The sequence below is a fragment of the Peromyscus californicus genome, unplaced genomic scaffold (assembly GCF_007827085.1).
Source record: "Peromyscus californicus insignis strain IS unplaced genomic scaffold, ASM782708v3 Scaffold_8__1_contigs__length_139910024, whole genome shotgun sequence".
NCBI lineage: Eukaryota > Metazoa > Chordata > Mammalia > Rodentia > Cricetidae > Peromyscus > Peromyscus californicus.
Genome location: NW_026294606.1, coordinates 30635329 through 30648666, shown reverse-complemented (window position 1 = coordinate 30648666; position 13338 = coordinate 30635329). Strand labels below are relative to the sequence as shown.

Here is a 13338-nt window from a genome sequence, read left to right as displayed (position 1 = left end):
TTTGGTGGAAATCATTTTCTCATAACAGTATTCATTGGAACTCACGGGTTGGAGGTAAAATGTTATTAGCAACAGTTCTCTAAAACCGGTCTATGTTTCCCACTCCTTTTGCTAAAAAAGCACTTTATGTTGGTTGGGTACCTGCAAGACCATGGCTGGCTTCTTTGGGAGCCCCCAGAAGGAAACTGGATTCCTAGAGCTGCAAATCCCTGCTGTGCATCTGCACCAGGCCTTCTGAGGCAGGACAGCTGCACACCTTGCCAGGCACATCTTTAACTACACTTAAAGGCATAGTCTGTCCCCACAGGATTTTGCCAAGAAGCCCTTACTGTATATGAGTCACACCATGCTGCTTTTACCTCCTTGGAAGGAGACCAGCCTCCAGCTTTGCTAATCTGTCTCCTTTCTTTCTCTTTTCTCTCTTCATAGGAGAGGAATCATAGTCTCTTAAAAGCAGGGAGGCCTTTGTTTTAACTTTTTAGTTTTAGGCAGCTGCATTTCTCCCACTGAAACTCTTGTATAAAACCCACAGTCAGAGCTGTTCTGATTGCAGCAGTAAGGTGAACAGACCCTGTCTTTGGAGTCCTCGTACCCTGATCCTAGTTTCAGGGCTCCCGTGTAGCCAGAAGGACTCTCCCTCCTGGCTGAAGGACTTCCCGCCTGGCTTGTCTGCCAGCCTCTGGGGGGACAATCCCCATTACAAAGCCTACAGCAGCCCCAGCAGCCATCCGAGAAATCTTGTCGAGCGCTAATTGGTACCCATCTTACTCTAGAGCTGGTGTGAAGACTGCTCTGGGAGGCAACGGAGCTAGACTGACTGGAGAAGCTGTGACTTCACAGCTAGGTCAAGTCACTGTGCTGTGGCCCAGCTAGCTTGACTACCACAACAAAGTTTGAGAGTTCCTGCCTTAGCTGTCTTCTAAGAAAGACTTTCAACTCTGCAGTAATGTCAGAGCATCCCCCATGCAGCCACCAGCTCTCCATGTTCAGTTCAGAGTTCACTAAACGACATGACATTCTCAACACTTTATTATAACTCAGGGCCCCTGCCACTGGACATGATTTTGCACAACTGTAGGCTGTAAGTGTTCTGAACATATTTAAGGTAGGTAAGGCTAAAATGTAGTGTTTGGCAATATAGATCCATTCGGTGCATTTTTATTTAGAGTATTTTATTAATTTTTTTTCTGCATTGCTGAGGGTGAGGTCAGGGCCTCACACATGCTAAATATGCATTCTGCCACTAAGCAACACCCTCAGCCTCAAGACTGTCAACATGTGGTAGCTTAATGAAGACATCACCCCATTACAACACAAACATCCATCTTCTCTCAGTTCTAGAGATGTTGACAGAGAAAGTCTCTTCCGAGTCCTCTCTCCCCAGCTCATAGACGGTCTTTTCTCTGATCCTGTGACCCAATTGGCTTTCCTTATAAGGACAGTAGTCATAATGGATCAGGATATGGCCACATTTTGAACTAAGTCACTTCTTTAAAGATGCTGAGATTTCAGCATGTGATTGGGGTTGGGAGAGCAGTTCATTCCATGAAAGTGTTTTTGAGAAGGCTTCAGATCTCAGGAATTAACAGAAGCCGGAGTCTGCATTTCAGGTCATGGCTCAATATCTCCCGCTCAGGGAAGCCTCCTTACCCCATGGCCGCATGTCTCCTTATTCATACCTTTTAAAACAGCTCTCAGCATGTGATTTCATTTTTATCCTATAGAATAACTCTCTCAGGATATAACCTAACACATCTTACAGGCTCTGTGCATGTCGGGGGAGGGAGGAGGAAGGAAGGGCAAAGGCAAAAAGCTTGTGTACAAACAGGAGCAGAGAGCACCCAGAGGGCAGAGTCTGTAGTGGCCCAGCTGCATGGTGAGTCAGGCTTGGGAGCCAGGCAAGTGGGAGAGAATGGGGTAAAGTCAGTGTGTACAGAGCGACATTGCAGGTTTGTGTCAACCAAGAGGAAAAGCCAAGGGAGTCCTGTCTGGAAATGAAAGGATGCTGAGTGGCATTTGTGGCCTTGAGATTAAGAGCACTGGAGGGTTATTTGACTGTGCACCCTTGAGCATTGCAAGTGACATCGCTAGCTTGTTTTCTGGTATGTAAATTGTGGGTGCAAGATAATAATAATAATAATAATAATAATAATAATAATAATAATAATAAAACTCAACCTGACTTTCAACAGATTGAACCAGCTCCACTCACATTAGGGAGGTAATTGGTCTTATGGATTCAGGTCTTAATGTCATTCCCAAACACACTCAAGAATAGCCGCAATAATTTCTGACCAAATATCTGGGCACCCTGAGATCCAGTCAAACTGATATGTGAAATTAACCATGTCTGTGGGGAAGGCTTGACAGGCACATGCTCCCCTTCACAGGGTTCTTGGGCTTGGGTGACTTTCCTGGAGAATATGTTAACAGAGTAGAGGTGAGGGGCAGAAATGGTCATCTAGGTAGGTGGTGGCTAGTTATTGTGTTCTTGTCTGGGTCACTGAAGGGAGGGAAGGCCTCTTTCTGGGGCTTCCTTGGCTCGACAAGTCTAGCCACCAATGTAAAATGTCTTGGCCTACTGGAACAGTGTGAATTGGAACATGATGGTGAAATCGGTTCACAATAGCAACTGAATTCCTTTTCTCAGTCTTATAGCAAAGCAAGACCAGGGGCCCGGGGAGGGGGAGGCTGATGGACGGCACCCACTGCGGCCTGTACTTTTATACCACATCTTGGGAGCTCCCACTTCATGCCCAGGTGATTCCTACCCTGGAGAAGCTTAGCAGAGGAAAGCAGTCAGCTAGGCTCCCCTGTGGCCACAGGGTTAGCTCCAAATAGAAGTCACTAGCACTTACTAGGCTGAGACCTTTTCCATTCAAAACGAGCAAAGTCTGACCCTTTCCAGGCAAATCTTAAACACTTTTTTTTTTTTTTTTTTTGCAAAACTTTTCTTTTTTTTTTTTTTTTTTTTTTTTTTTTTTTTTTTTTTTTTTTTTTTTTTTTTGGTTTTTCGAGACAGGGTTTCTCTGTGTAGCTTTGCGCCTCTCCTGGAACTCACTTGGTAGCCCAGGCTGGCCTCGAACTCACAGAGATCCGCCTGGCTCTGCCTCCCAAGTGCTGGGATTAAAGGCGTGCGCCACCACCGCCCGGCGCAAAACTTTTCTTAAGAGAAAAAAAAAATCTTCTAGTTGGAGATTTTATGTCAACCAATAAATTGTGCTTCTCCAGTCAGAATATTCATTAATTTGCTGTGCTTAGTTAGAACCTTCCTAAGGACTTACCAATAGCAGACATCAATGAAATGCCTACAGCCTGGTGCCTGTGGATGCATCCTTTCTTTTGGTCCCCATGATAATCTCAGGGGTACCATTACTACCCCAGGGGAAAAATGGTGGTTCTGGGTGAGGGTGTAACTGCTGGTGCTGAGGCCATGCTGCCTCCATAAAGCCCTTCACCTGCTGATGACCCCCTCAGTTTATGTCCATCTCTCACTGCAGTTGGTAGGCCCCTGCTGGATCCCTGGTGTCTCAGCAGGTTTGGGAAAGCATTGTCCTCCACACACCAGACCTGGTGGAAGTGCTCCATGGGGGGCGTGCCCTTCCTGGCCCCCCACCCCCGCACCACAATGATTTAATTTCTTTCCCATGAGTGAGACATGATTATAAGATTTAAGAAAAGAAACCTCCCTTGAGATGTCTGCCCCCAACCCCCGAACGTCTAGTAGGGTAATGTCTGGGACGTGGTACCTTCTAGCTTCACTAGTAGGAAGGAGTTTGTAGTTCTCACATCTTTGCCTTTTCCTTAGGACTTTCTCAAAAGCATGATCAATAAAAGAAGACATTCTGTTTCTGTTATGGGCAGCCAGGTTTGCATGGCTTTGGAGGTCTGCCATTGAAGGATGAGGAAAAGGTCTGAGTAGCCTGTTGCTGTCCCGTTTCATGATGGACAAGAGCCCCTCACAAAGAATCAGCTGCTCTTTTGGTTTCCAGAGAAAGCAGAGGTGCATACAGTCCTCCTGGCTGATTTATTGGTTCAGAACATATTGAGGATTTTGTCACATTCATTCAGAGTAAAGAGGCTAGAGCACATTCATTATGGCCTTGTCACTAGTGGACAGCTCTCACAGTTTTGTTTGAAAGCTGAAAATAGTGAGACTGGAGACAAAATGGTGCCAGTGAGATCAGCGTCTCATGCCACCATGACTGAGAGGGGCTGGATCAGCAGAGCTGAGATGACCACCAGGTTTACCCCAAATTTCACAGCTTCTTCCCAAGAGATCTAGACTTTCCAAAGATGCCACATGCTGTAGGACCCCTCCCTTGCAAATAGGAACTTTAAACCTATAGGGCTCCTTCACGATGTTGCACGAATCCTAAGTGGTCTTATAATAAAAACCCGGAGCCAGGTATTGGAGTAAATGCTGAAAGACCAGAGAGACAAAGGGACAAGCCTCAGCCATTTCTCACCTCGCCAACTCCACGAATCCTCTGAGTCAATGTCTCTGAGTCCTCAGCCGAAAGGGTCTTTAGTTCCTGTCTTATCAAGCCTTATATGCTTTTCTCCGCCCAGCCATCTCACTTTCCATCTCAGCCTTCCTAGTGCTGGGATTAATAGCACGTGTGCTTCCCACTGATTTTCCTGGAGAACGTGATTGTTTGAAAGCCACTCATTGAGGCATGTGCACCCTTTTGTTGTCTGGGTAAGAACTGGGTCAGCAGCAGAGCGGCTGCCTGGCCAAGTGTTTATGCCTGGCTATTCTGGTCCTGTTCCCATGAGGATTCACAGCAGGTTCCACAGAGAGTGAAGGGAGGATTTACACTAAGAACTTGGAAAGGCATCAAGGCGAACAATTTTCTCCATACTTTCATCAGCCTATCCATCCGTCCATCCATTTATCTATCCACCTACCCATCTACTCATTCACCCACCCATTGTCCATCCAAGCATCCACTAAAGCACCCACCTGGCATCTAGAGTAGTTCTCTCATATTTTTAATATAAAGAATCTTATGTTTGTTTTCCCAAGATCTAGAGATGTTGTAGAAAGACTTTAGGCTTCACTGTATAGCTAAAAGAAAGTGGGGGTGGGGGATTCACAGCTGGCCTCTTCCTGTCCTCCTTGGGAACAGGGAAATTGTAGAAACAGGGCGGAACAGATGACAGCTGAGTTGGCTATCTCTAGATGTACTGCTGGATGGTTAGGTCAGGGTTTCTTGGCCTCTGAACCCAGCTTAATTCAGATAAATGGTTGCAGTTTGACCTACACTTATCCTTCTGTTACCCCAGCATCCTGGGAAACAGTCTTTTCTGTATCCTAAAAACTGCAGCTTTGAGCATCCCTGCAGCCCACGCCTGTGTGTGCAGCTGGATCATCTTTGGGACTAGTATAACTCATCCCTTCTAAGAAGCACCTTTTAAACTTAACAGATTCTGGTTATTATTAATAGCATTATTAATCTTGCAGCTGCATCTAAAAGATACCCTCAGTATATATTTCCTTTTCACTTAATTTTCTTGGTCCTCCCACCCCGGCCATTGGCATAGCTGAGTTGCAGGAGGCCCAGCGTCTTCTGAGGGTGACTGCCTCCGTCCCCCCCCCCCCCCCCCCCCGCCCCAGAGTCCTCCCAATTGCCTGCTGAGTTGCTAAGAGCCATCATCAGTACTGCTGCTGAAAGACCAGAGAAGCACAGAATGCATCATTGGAATTTTGCTCCAGTCTAGTTTTTCTGACACCCAGTTGTCACTGTAGACAGCATGGCTTGAACTTGAGCTTGCCTCCTAAAAGCTCTGTTTAAACTCTATCTCTTTACTTTAGAAGCTAATAGAGAATATTTTTTAATTGTATTTTTTTAAATTGCAAATCAGTCTCCTCTTTGACCCACATCAGATTAAATGCAAGAAGCCTTTCCAGGACAGAGGGGTCCACCAAAGACACGATGTGACAGCTGCAGAAGTAGCTCTGCACACATGGCTGCAGATGAACCCCGTTACCCACCCCGAATTCCTGAGGCATTTTTCCATCCGTCTGCTGGCTGTAGTCGGGCTTAACTTGCTCTGTAGTCTGAACACGACAGGGTGGCTTGGAACCTTGCATGGAGGCTGCTGTTGGCTAAGAATTCCTGTTAGGCTTGCCCACTATGCAGATACCAAAACAAAAACAAAAAAAACCTCATCTGTGCAACTCAGTGAATTCTGACCATTTCTCATTTTTGTCATCTTTCCTTTTAAGGGTTAGGATTGCAGTCAGTCACTATCATCCCTGTTATTTTTGTAATCATTTCTCCAATAAAATCATTTCCCCAATTTAAAAACACATTTGTTAACAATGGATTTTTAAAGTAATTACCAGGTCACCTTCTCCACTGTTTTCGAGTCAAACCATGTTTGTTACCTGATGCAATCCCAAACATATTGTCACTGTTCAGTGATGGCTGTATGGTCTAATTCTGGGGTGGTCAGAATTTCCTTAAGGAGTTCACCCTGGCATTCACATTCATGGGAAGCTGATATAGTTCTGAAAGATTCTCATGAAGTGTTGACGAAATGGAAGCATTTTAAATATGTACCACTGATCCAAAGCTGGGTTTGTTTCTTAGGTTGCACCTAATGCCCGAAGGCAAGCACAACCTGCATTTACGTTTTGCAAATGAATTCAACAAGTTGGCAGAAGACTTCCTACAATGAAATTACAGGAAGCCTTTGGATTCTGGGTGATGCTGTACTAAAGGATCATGTCCTTGTCTGTTACCAGGATGCTCCAGAATGCCTTCCTTGCCTTTCTCCTCAGTTCACACACCTGCCAGGCTTTCTATACTCCCCATGATATGACTCTATGCAAGCAGGAAAAATAGCATACCCAAATCAGGTTATAGTTTTAATTGCTGCAAAGAATGAGTGTTGGCATTTTTAACATTAAATTATGAGTTTTTATCATTGTCATAAAAATAAATTTTTACCATAATTTATTTTCAAATAAATTTTATGCGAAACCTTTGTAGTGTTCACATTTACTCAAAAGCTGGGTTTGTCTTAGTCCTTTATTCATAGGATATCTGGAATGCTAACAATTAAAATATTAAGCAAAAGTCCCCAGTATTATCCCCTGAAGCTTTGTATTTCCATTTAAAAAAAAAAAAAAAAGAATGTCAAGGAGAAAAGGACCACAGGTATTATACACATGCTTTTTATTAGTATAGATATCTTAGACAATACTGAAATCTTGAAAGGAGGTCCACACTATTACGTCAACAGTGAATTTCTGACAGAGGCAAACTGAGCACCATAATTTACAAGTAGAAAGACCATGCTGGAGGACAACAGAAGTTCACTAAGGGTGCACAAGGTATCTGACAAGTTCTTAAGCCTCATCCTCACCCTCCTCCTCCTCGAACTCGCCCTGCTCATCAGCCGTGGCATCCTGGTACTGCTGGTATTCAGACACCAGGTCATTCATGTTGCTCTCTGCCTCGGTGAACTCCATCTCGTCCATGCCTTCACCCGTGTACCAGTGCAGGAAGGCCTTGCGCCGAAACATGGCAGTGAACTGCTCCGAGATGCGCTTAAACAGCTCCTGGATGGCAGTGCTGTTGCCAATGAAGGTGGCTGACATCTTGAGGCCTCGAGGAGGGATGTCACACACGGCCGTCTTCACGTTGTTGGGGATCCACTCCACGAAGTAGCTGCTGTTCTTGTTCTGCACGTTGAGCATCTGCTCATCCACTTCCTTCATGGACATGCGGCCACGGAAGATGGCGGCCACGGTCAGGTAGCGGCCATGGCGCGGGTCACAGGCGGCCATCATGTTCTTGGAGTCGAACATCTGCTGAGTGAGCTCAGGCACCGTCAGGGCTCTGTACTGCTGGCTGCCCCTGCTGGTCAGAGGTGCGAAACCTGGCATGAAGAAGTGCAGGCGTGGGAAGGGCACCATGTTCACAGCCAGCTTGCGCAGGTCTGCATTCAGCTGGCCTGGGAAGCGCAGGCAGGTGGTCACCCCACTCATGGTGGCTGACACCAGGTGGTTGAGGTCGCCATATGTGGGTGTGGTCAGCTTGAGGGTGCGGAAGCAGATGTCATACAGGGCCTCGTTGTCAATGGAATAGGTTTCATCTGTGTTCTCTACCAGCTGGTGCACAGAGAGGGTGGCATTATAGGGCTCCACCACAGTGTCAGAGACCTTGGGTGAGGGCATGACACTGAAGGTGTTCATGATGCGGTCTGGGTACTCCTCCCGGATCTTGCTGATGAGCAGGGTCCCCATGCCTGAGCCAGTGCCTCCCCCCAGTGAGTGGGTCAGCTGGAAGCCCTGGAGACAGTCACAGCTTTCAGACTCCTTCCTCACTACATCCAGGACAGAGTCCACCAGCTCAGCACCCTCTGTGTAGTGGCCCTTGGCCCAGTTATTTCCTGCACCACTCTGGCCTGCAAGAGAGAAAGAGAACATTAGACACTTAGGAAGTCAGGATGATGTCATTGGACTATGAAGAAAAGGAAAAACTGGCCTTAGAAAACATTCAGTAGTCTTTTGTATACACTGTATTATGGGAAGGAAATATTGTCAATGTATCAAGGACCTCAAAAACCCTGGGGATCATAATAAAGTAAGAATCAGGTTGAAGCGGACACATTTTATCAATACTCAATAGCGTCTAAAATTAAACATAGGGAACATTCTGTAAATACTCTTAATTAGGTATAATTAAAGAGGCAGGGCAAGGCAGCTCTAAGCACTTGGTCTACACCTTGGTCACTGAAGTGGTTACCTGGCATCACTGGTCCTTTGAAATCACCTGCAGCCTGTGATGCCCTCTTTGAAGACTTTCATCCTCTCCACCCCTCCCCCTAGAGGCTGCTCCTCATGGAGGCCTTTAACAGCCCCTACAGGCCCACACTCTCCTCTGAGCTGTCAGGAGTGAACAGACATGATATTGTCAGCTGCATAGGTGAGGTCAGGACTTGTGGTCTGTGGACACAGGCTCAGCTGGGCACTGCACACAGAACTATAAAGCCCATGGCTGCTGGGAAGGGGTGAGTCATTTGGCCAGCTCTCATGGAGCATGACGACTTACCAAAAACAAAGTTGTCTGGCCTGAAGATCTGGCCAAAGGGTCCTGACCTCACTGAGTCCATGGTGCCCGGCTCCAGGTCCACCAGGATGGCCCGAGGTACATATTTGTTGCCTGTGGGGACAAGAGCTGACTTACAACTGGGCTTGGCAAGGAGATAGATGTAGCAGCATAATTCATTACAGAAATCCCAGCATTGAGACAAAGGAAGAAAAAGAAAATGGAGACGTGAAGCATGCAGAAGTCTTCGGGAGCTACAAAGTGCTCTTATTTATTTAATTAATTAATTTATTAATTTAATTTTTGCAGTTGACATTTTAAATGAGATGCAAAAAGCATTTCCTTGTTGTTTGCATGCTCCTAGGCCACTTCCTCTGCCACAGTATGGAAAGCAAGGCTGACATCCAAACCCTTACCAGCAGCTTCATTGTAGTACACATTGATTCTCTCCAGCTGCAAATCGCTGTCACCATGGTAACTGCCAGTGGGGTCGATGCCATGCTCATCGCTTATCACCTCCCAAAACTGAAATGCAGAGATTCACATCATGCTTAGGATCCTAACTGTCACCCAGAAAGGCCTTGGTCAGACAGCAGGCAAGAGCCTAGAGAGCTGCTGACCCCTATGTGTTTGGGCATCAGCTGCCGCAGAGGGTCTTGGAAATGCGCAGTGAGTGCATCATCGGCCATATTATGACCACAGATGCAGGGCTGGGAGGAGCCTGGAGAAGGAAGTGGGCACAGCAGATCCCCTGTCAGAACTGCAGAGGCAGCAATTCTCTCACTCCAGACAGGGTTGAATGTTACTACATACAGGCTGATGGATGGGGAAGGGCAGAAGGGAAGATCAGGTGCCCCGCCCCCTGCGCCTCATGGGATCAATGACTCCTGGCACAGACTTCATGGCAGCTTTCAACAGCCCGGTTTTATACCACTGACCTACATATTGGCTTTCGGGTATTAACCTCGGGCAAGGAATGTTCGGGATGGGCAGCACAATCCTACAAGGGGCGCCTGTCAGCCCTGGAAAAAGCTGGCCATCCTGAGGATACAGCCTCCATTGTGACTTGGCAGCAGGAAAGGGGGTGGGGAGGTTGGGTGGGCAATATGGCGGTGTTGAAAGAGACCACGTCCTTGTACAGGCGCCTGCCCACACCCATGTCGAATGCCCACTGCTGCCTCCAGGCTGCAGTCGGGTCTCACAGCCCCAATTCTGTGCAGTCACCTGCCGTCTCACAGAGGAGAAAGACGACCAGTGCATTTTATGTAAAGTCTAGAGGAGCACTTGTAAGGGAATTCGTCTAACACCCTCGTCTGTTGGCCCAAAGAGACGCCTCTGTAACATCTGTCAACCCAATGACACTGCATTTTTTTCATTCATATGACAGGCAAAAAAAAAAATAATAATACAAATTACATTTGACATGAGGTTCTCAACACATGTGACAGTGACCCCCGACCCAAATTTCAGAGACGAAAAAACCCAGAGGAATGTCACCTGCATCCCGCAGAAGGGTTGTGTCCCAAAGCAATGTAATGGACCTTGATTTAAGACACCTTGTCACGCTCATCGTGGCAGGTTGAACGGCTTTCAGGACCTGGCCCGCCCAGTAGCCAGCGGCAGAATGCGTCACTGGCCCGGGCTCCTCTGGGTTCCCTAGGCTCGACTCAGTCCCCGGCTCACAACCTTGGGACCCCCGCCCGAGCGGGCGACCCCACCCACTCCCTCCCCAGGGGCGCGCCCACCTTAGCGCCGATCTGGTTGCCGCACTGGCCCGCCTGGATGTGCACGATCTCGCGCATGGTGCTGGCTGCAGAAGGGGTGGAGGCGCTGGCCCTCGGAGCAGTGCGTAGACAGAGGGCTGGGGAGCGCAAAGACCTGTCGCCCTCCCCCAGCTCAGCCTTTTATACCCGGGGACCCGCCCGGCCGCGCTGACGTTATGGGGGCAGGGCCGGGGGGCGGAGCGGCAGGGACTGCGGCACCGCGAGAGGGAGCCGGGGCGCGGTGCGAGGTGCAGGGGTGCTCGCCCTGCATCCAGCGTCCTAGCGCTACTGCGTCCCTTGGCTGATCCTGCTGACTTCCTCTCAGCGTCCACCTGAGGTGCTCCGCCACTGGCGAGACCTTTGGGTCACACTATGGTTCCTCTCCCATCTCGCCCACTCCCCACCACTCAGGGACTAGAGATTGGGGTCCCGCCTCCCCGGTAGCAGGACAGGAGTCGCTTCGCTCTTGGAACTGAAGATGCATGCTTCACTAGATGTCAGTCTGAGCAGGGGCAGGTGCAGCTGGCCGAATCTGTTATCAGAACTCCACTGATAACAGGTCACAATGATCAAGTGCCAGGAGTCATTGATCCCACGAGGCGCAGGGGGCGGGGCACCTGATCTTCCCCTCTGCCCTTCCCCATCCATCAGCCTGTATGTAGTAACTTGGGCTGATGACTGAACTCCCTCCCCATTCTCTTTCAAGTCTGGGTGGTAACTGAGGGGAGTTAAACTACAGACTGGGTACCGCTTGGGAGGAAGAGGGGGTGTTCCGGAGAGGTGCTGGGCTGCTTTTTCAAGGACAGAGAGGATGCCTCTACAGGTCGATTGCTGGGCTGGGGGAGGAAAAGTGCTCGGAACCAGATTTGTCGTATGTCTGCTCTGAACTCTTGGGTCCTCAAAGCCTCTTAAATGCCGAAATTTCTCCATGCGCGCATGTGAGCACGGGAGTGAGGAAGAGGGAAGGATGGGTCTAATAGAGCACTGAGGTCAAGTGCGCTCCTTCCACCTTAGGCCACCTGCGAGGTAACTTTGGTTGCTGTTAGCTACAGGTGGCTACTGAGCTCTTGAAACACACAGGCTCCCTTCCTGAGTTGAGATGTTGCTGCGCGAGATACACAATGGTTTTCATGGGCTTGGTAAGTTAGCCAAAGAACTCCACTGATAACAGGTCACAATGATCATGTTTGGATACAGTGTTTGAAATATTCTTTAAATGATTCACATTTATAAAAATAGGATAGCCAGGAAAAAAAAAATACTGATGTGGTCCACATTCAGGTCTCAGGTTACATTTCTCTTGGTTAGTACTGCTCTACAGCATGCATCATAAATTACCCTGATTCCGCCAGTCAGAAAAGCAAGGTTTACAGCTACAAAGCCAGAAAGCCAAGGAACCTGCATTCTTCCTATTAGCAGAAACCCTGGGTGAGTTTCAAAGGTTTGGTGTGAGGGCTGGACCAACAGGAGTTATTCTGCGTTGGGTTTGGAACAGTGGACAGGTAAACAGGAGCCTCCACCTTTTCCTCTTGGGAGCCAGTTTCTTCAAACGTTAAATAATTATAGGTGCCTTGGAGCTGGCTTTGTGAGCAGGAAATGAGAAGGTATATATGAAAGCAGGCTGCGTTTATAAAGCAAAGATGCTTCCATAAAGTCCAAGGTGATGCTGTTGTTAAGGTGGATCCTGCTTGCCATATTAATATTGGGTCATTCGCTGAGGTGGAAGTCAGAAGCCACTCACGAATTAGCCCGGGCTAAGTCCCATATTCATGGGCTCTGCTTCAGGGAACCAGCTCTCCAGGCTCCTCCATCCTAGCAGACAGGCAGTGTTGGTACCTCCTCAGATGGGAATGGATGTCCTAAATGTTCTTCTCTCTCCCACCCACCACCACTGAGTATCAGCTGGATAACCGGTCAGCTGTTGGGTCCCCACTGACAGGTTATCCAGCTGATACTCAGGGACAAGGTTTGGCCTTCATCTCTTCCCCATTCTGCCTTCAGTTCCATTTCTTGGCTCTTCGTGATCAGCTAGAACCTTCCAGACCCTCTGCAGAAAAGGCCCTGCTTTGGAGAATGTCACTGGTTATGGCATTTTACCAAGTTTTCCTGGAGAGAGTCGCCCATTGGCCTGTGTTGCTTCGTTCATGGTGGAAGTTTAAGGCCAAGAGGAGCAGAGGATATGACTCTGAAGGGATGACCCTGGGATGTGAGGCTCCCCTAGCAGACAGAGACTAGGTCACCTCAGGGAGTGTGGCTTTTCTGCTGTTCCTTCTCTGCGTCCTCCAGCATTTCCCCTTTGAGCCTACCTCACCAGGTAGAAATACTGTGCTGAGAGACAAGCAGCACTCAGTGTGCTCTGGACACTGAGTAGCCTGGAAGTAAGTGAACGGCGACTGTGTTGCTCAGGGCAGGCACGGGCTCCTGAAGACCATCTGCTTTGGGCATTATCTGGAGGCAGCCTGCTTCCGCCATCGGCGCCCAGCCCTGATGTCTATTAGTGTATAGTCAGG

The 13338-nt window shown here is 48.3% G+C and overlaps 2 protein-coding genes across 3 annotated transcripts in view; one reads left to right on the top strand and one right to left on the bottom strand.

Annotated features, from left to right (window-relative positions):
• Bphl (biphenyl hydrolase like) overlaps positions 1 to 6996 on the top strand; it is a 34272-nt gene extending 27276 nt beyond the window's left edge. Inside the window, exon 7 of one of the 2 annotated variants that reach the window (XM_052729565.1) lies at positions 6600 to 6996. In XM_052729565.1, the coding sequence (XP_052585525.1) occupies positions 6600 to 6687 (88 nt within the window). In that variant the 3' untranslated portion in view covers positions 6688 to 6996. Of the gene's footprint in view, positions 1 to 5890; positions 6579 to 6599 lie in introns of those variants that run through there. The other variant, XM_052729566.1, reaches the window with a different exon arrangement.
• Positions 6997 to 7170: 174 nt separating this feature from the next.
• LOC128104629 (tubulin beta-2A chain) lies at positions 7171 to 10954 on the bottom strand. The gene is made up of 4 exons (XM_052729557.1): positions 10811 to 10954; positions 9482 to 9590; positions 9069 to 9179; positions 7171 to 8421 (listed from the first exon to the last, which is right to left on the bottom strand). The coding sequence occupies exons 1-4, from the start codon at positions 10865 to 10867 to the stop codon at positions 7361 to 7363; spliced, it is 1338 nt and encodes a 445-aa protein (XP_052585517.1). The 5' UTR covers positions 10868 to 10954; the 3' UTR covers positions 7171 to 7360.
• Positions 10955 to 13338: the final 2384 nt, after the last annotated feature.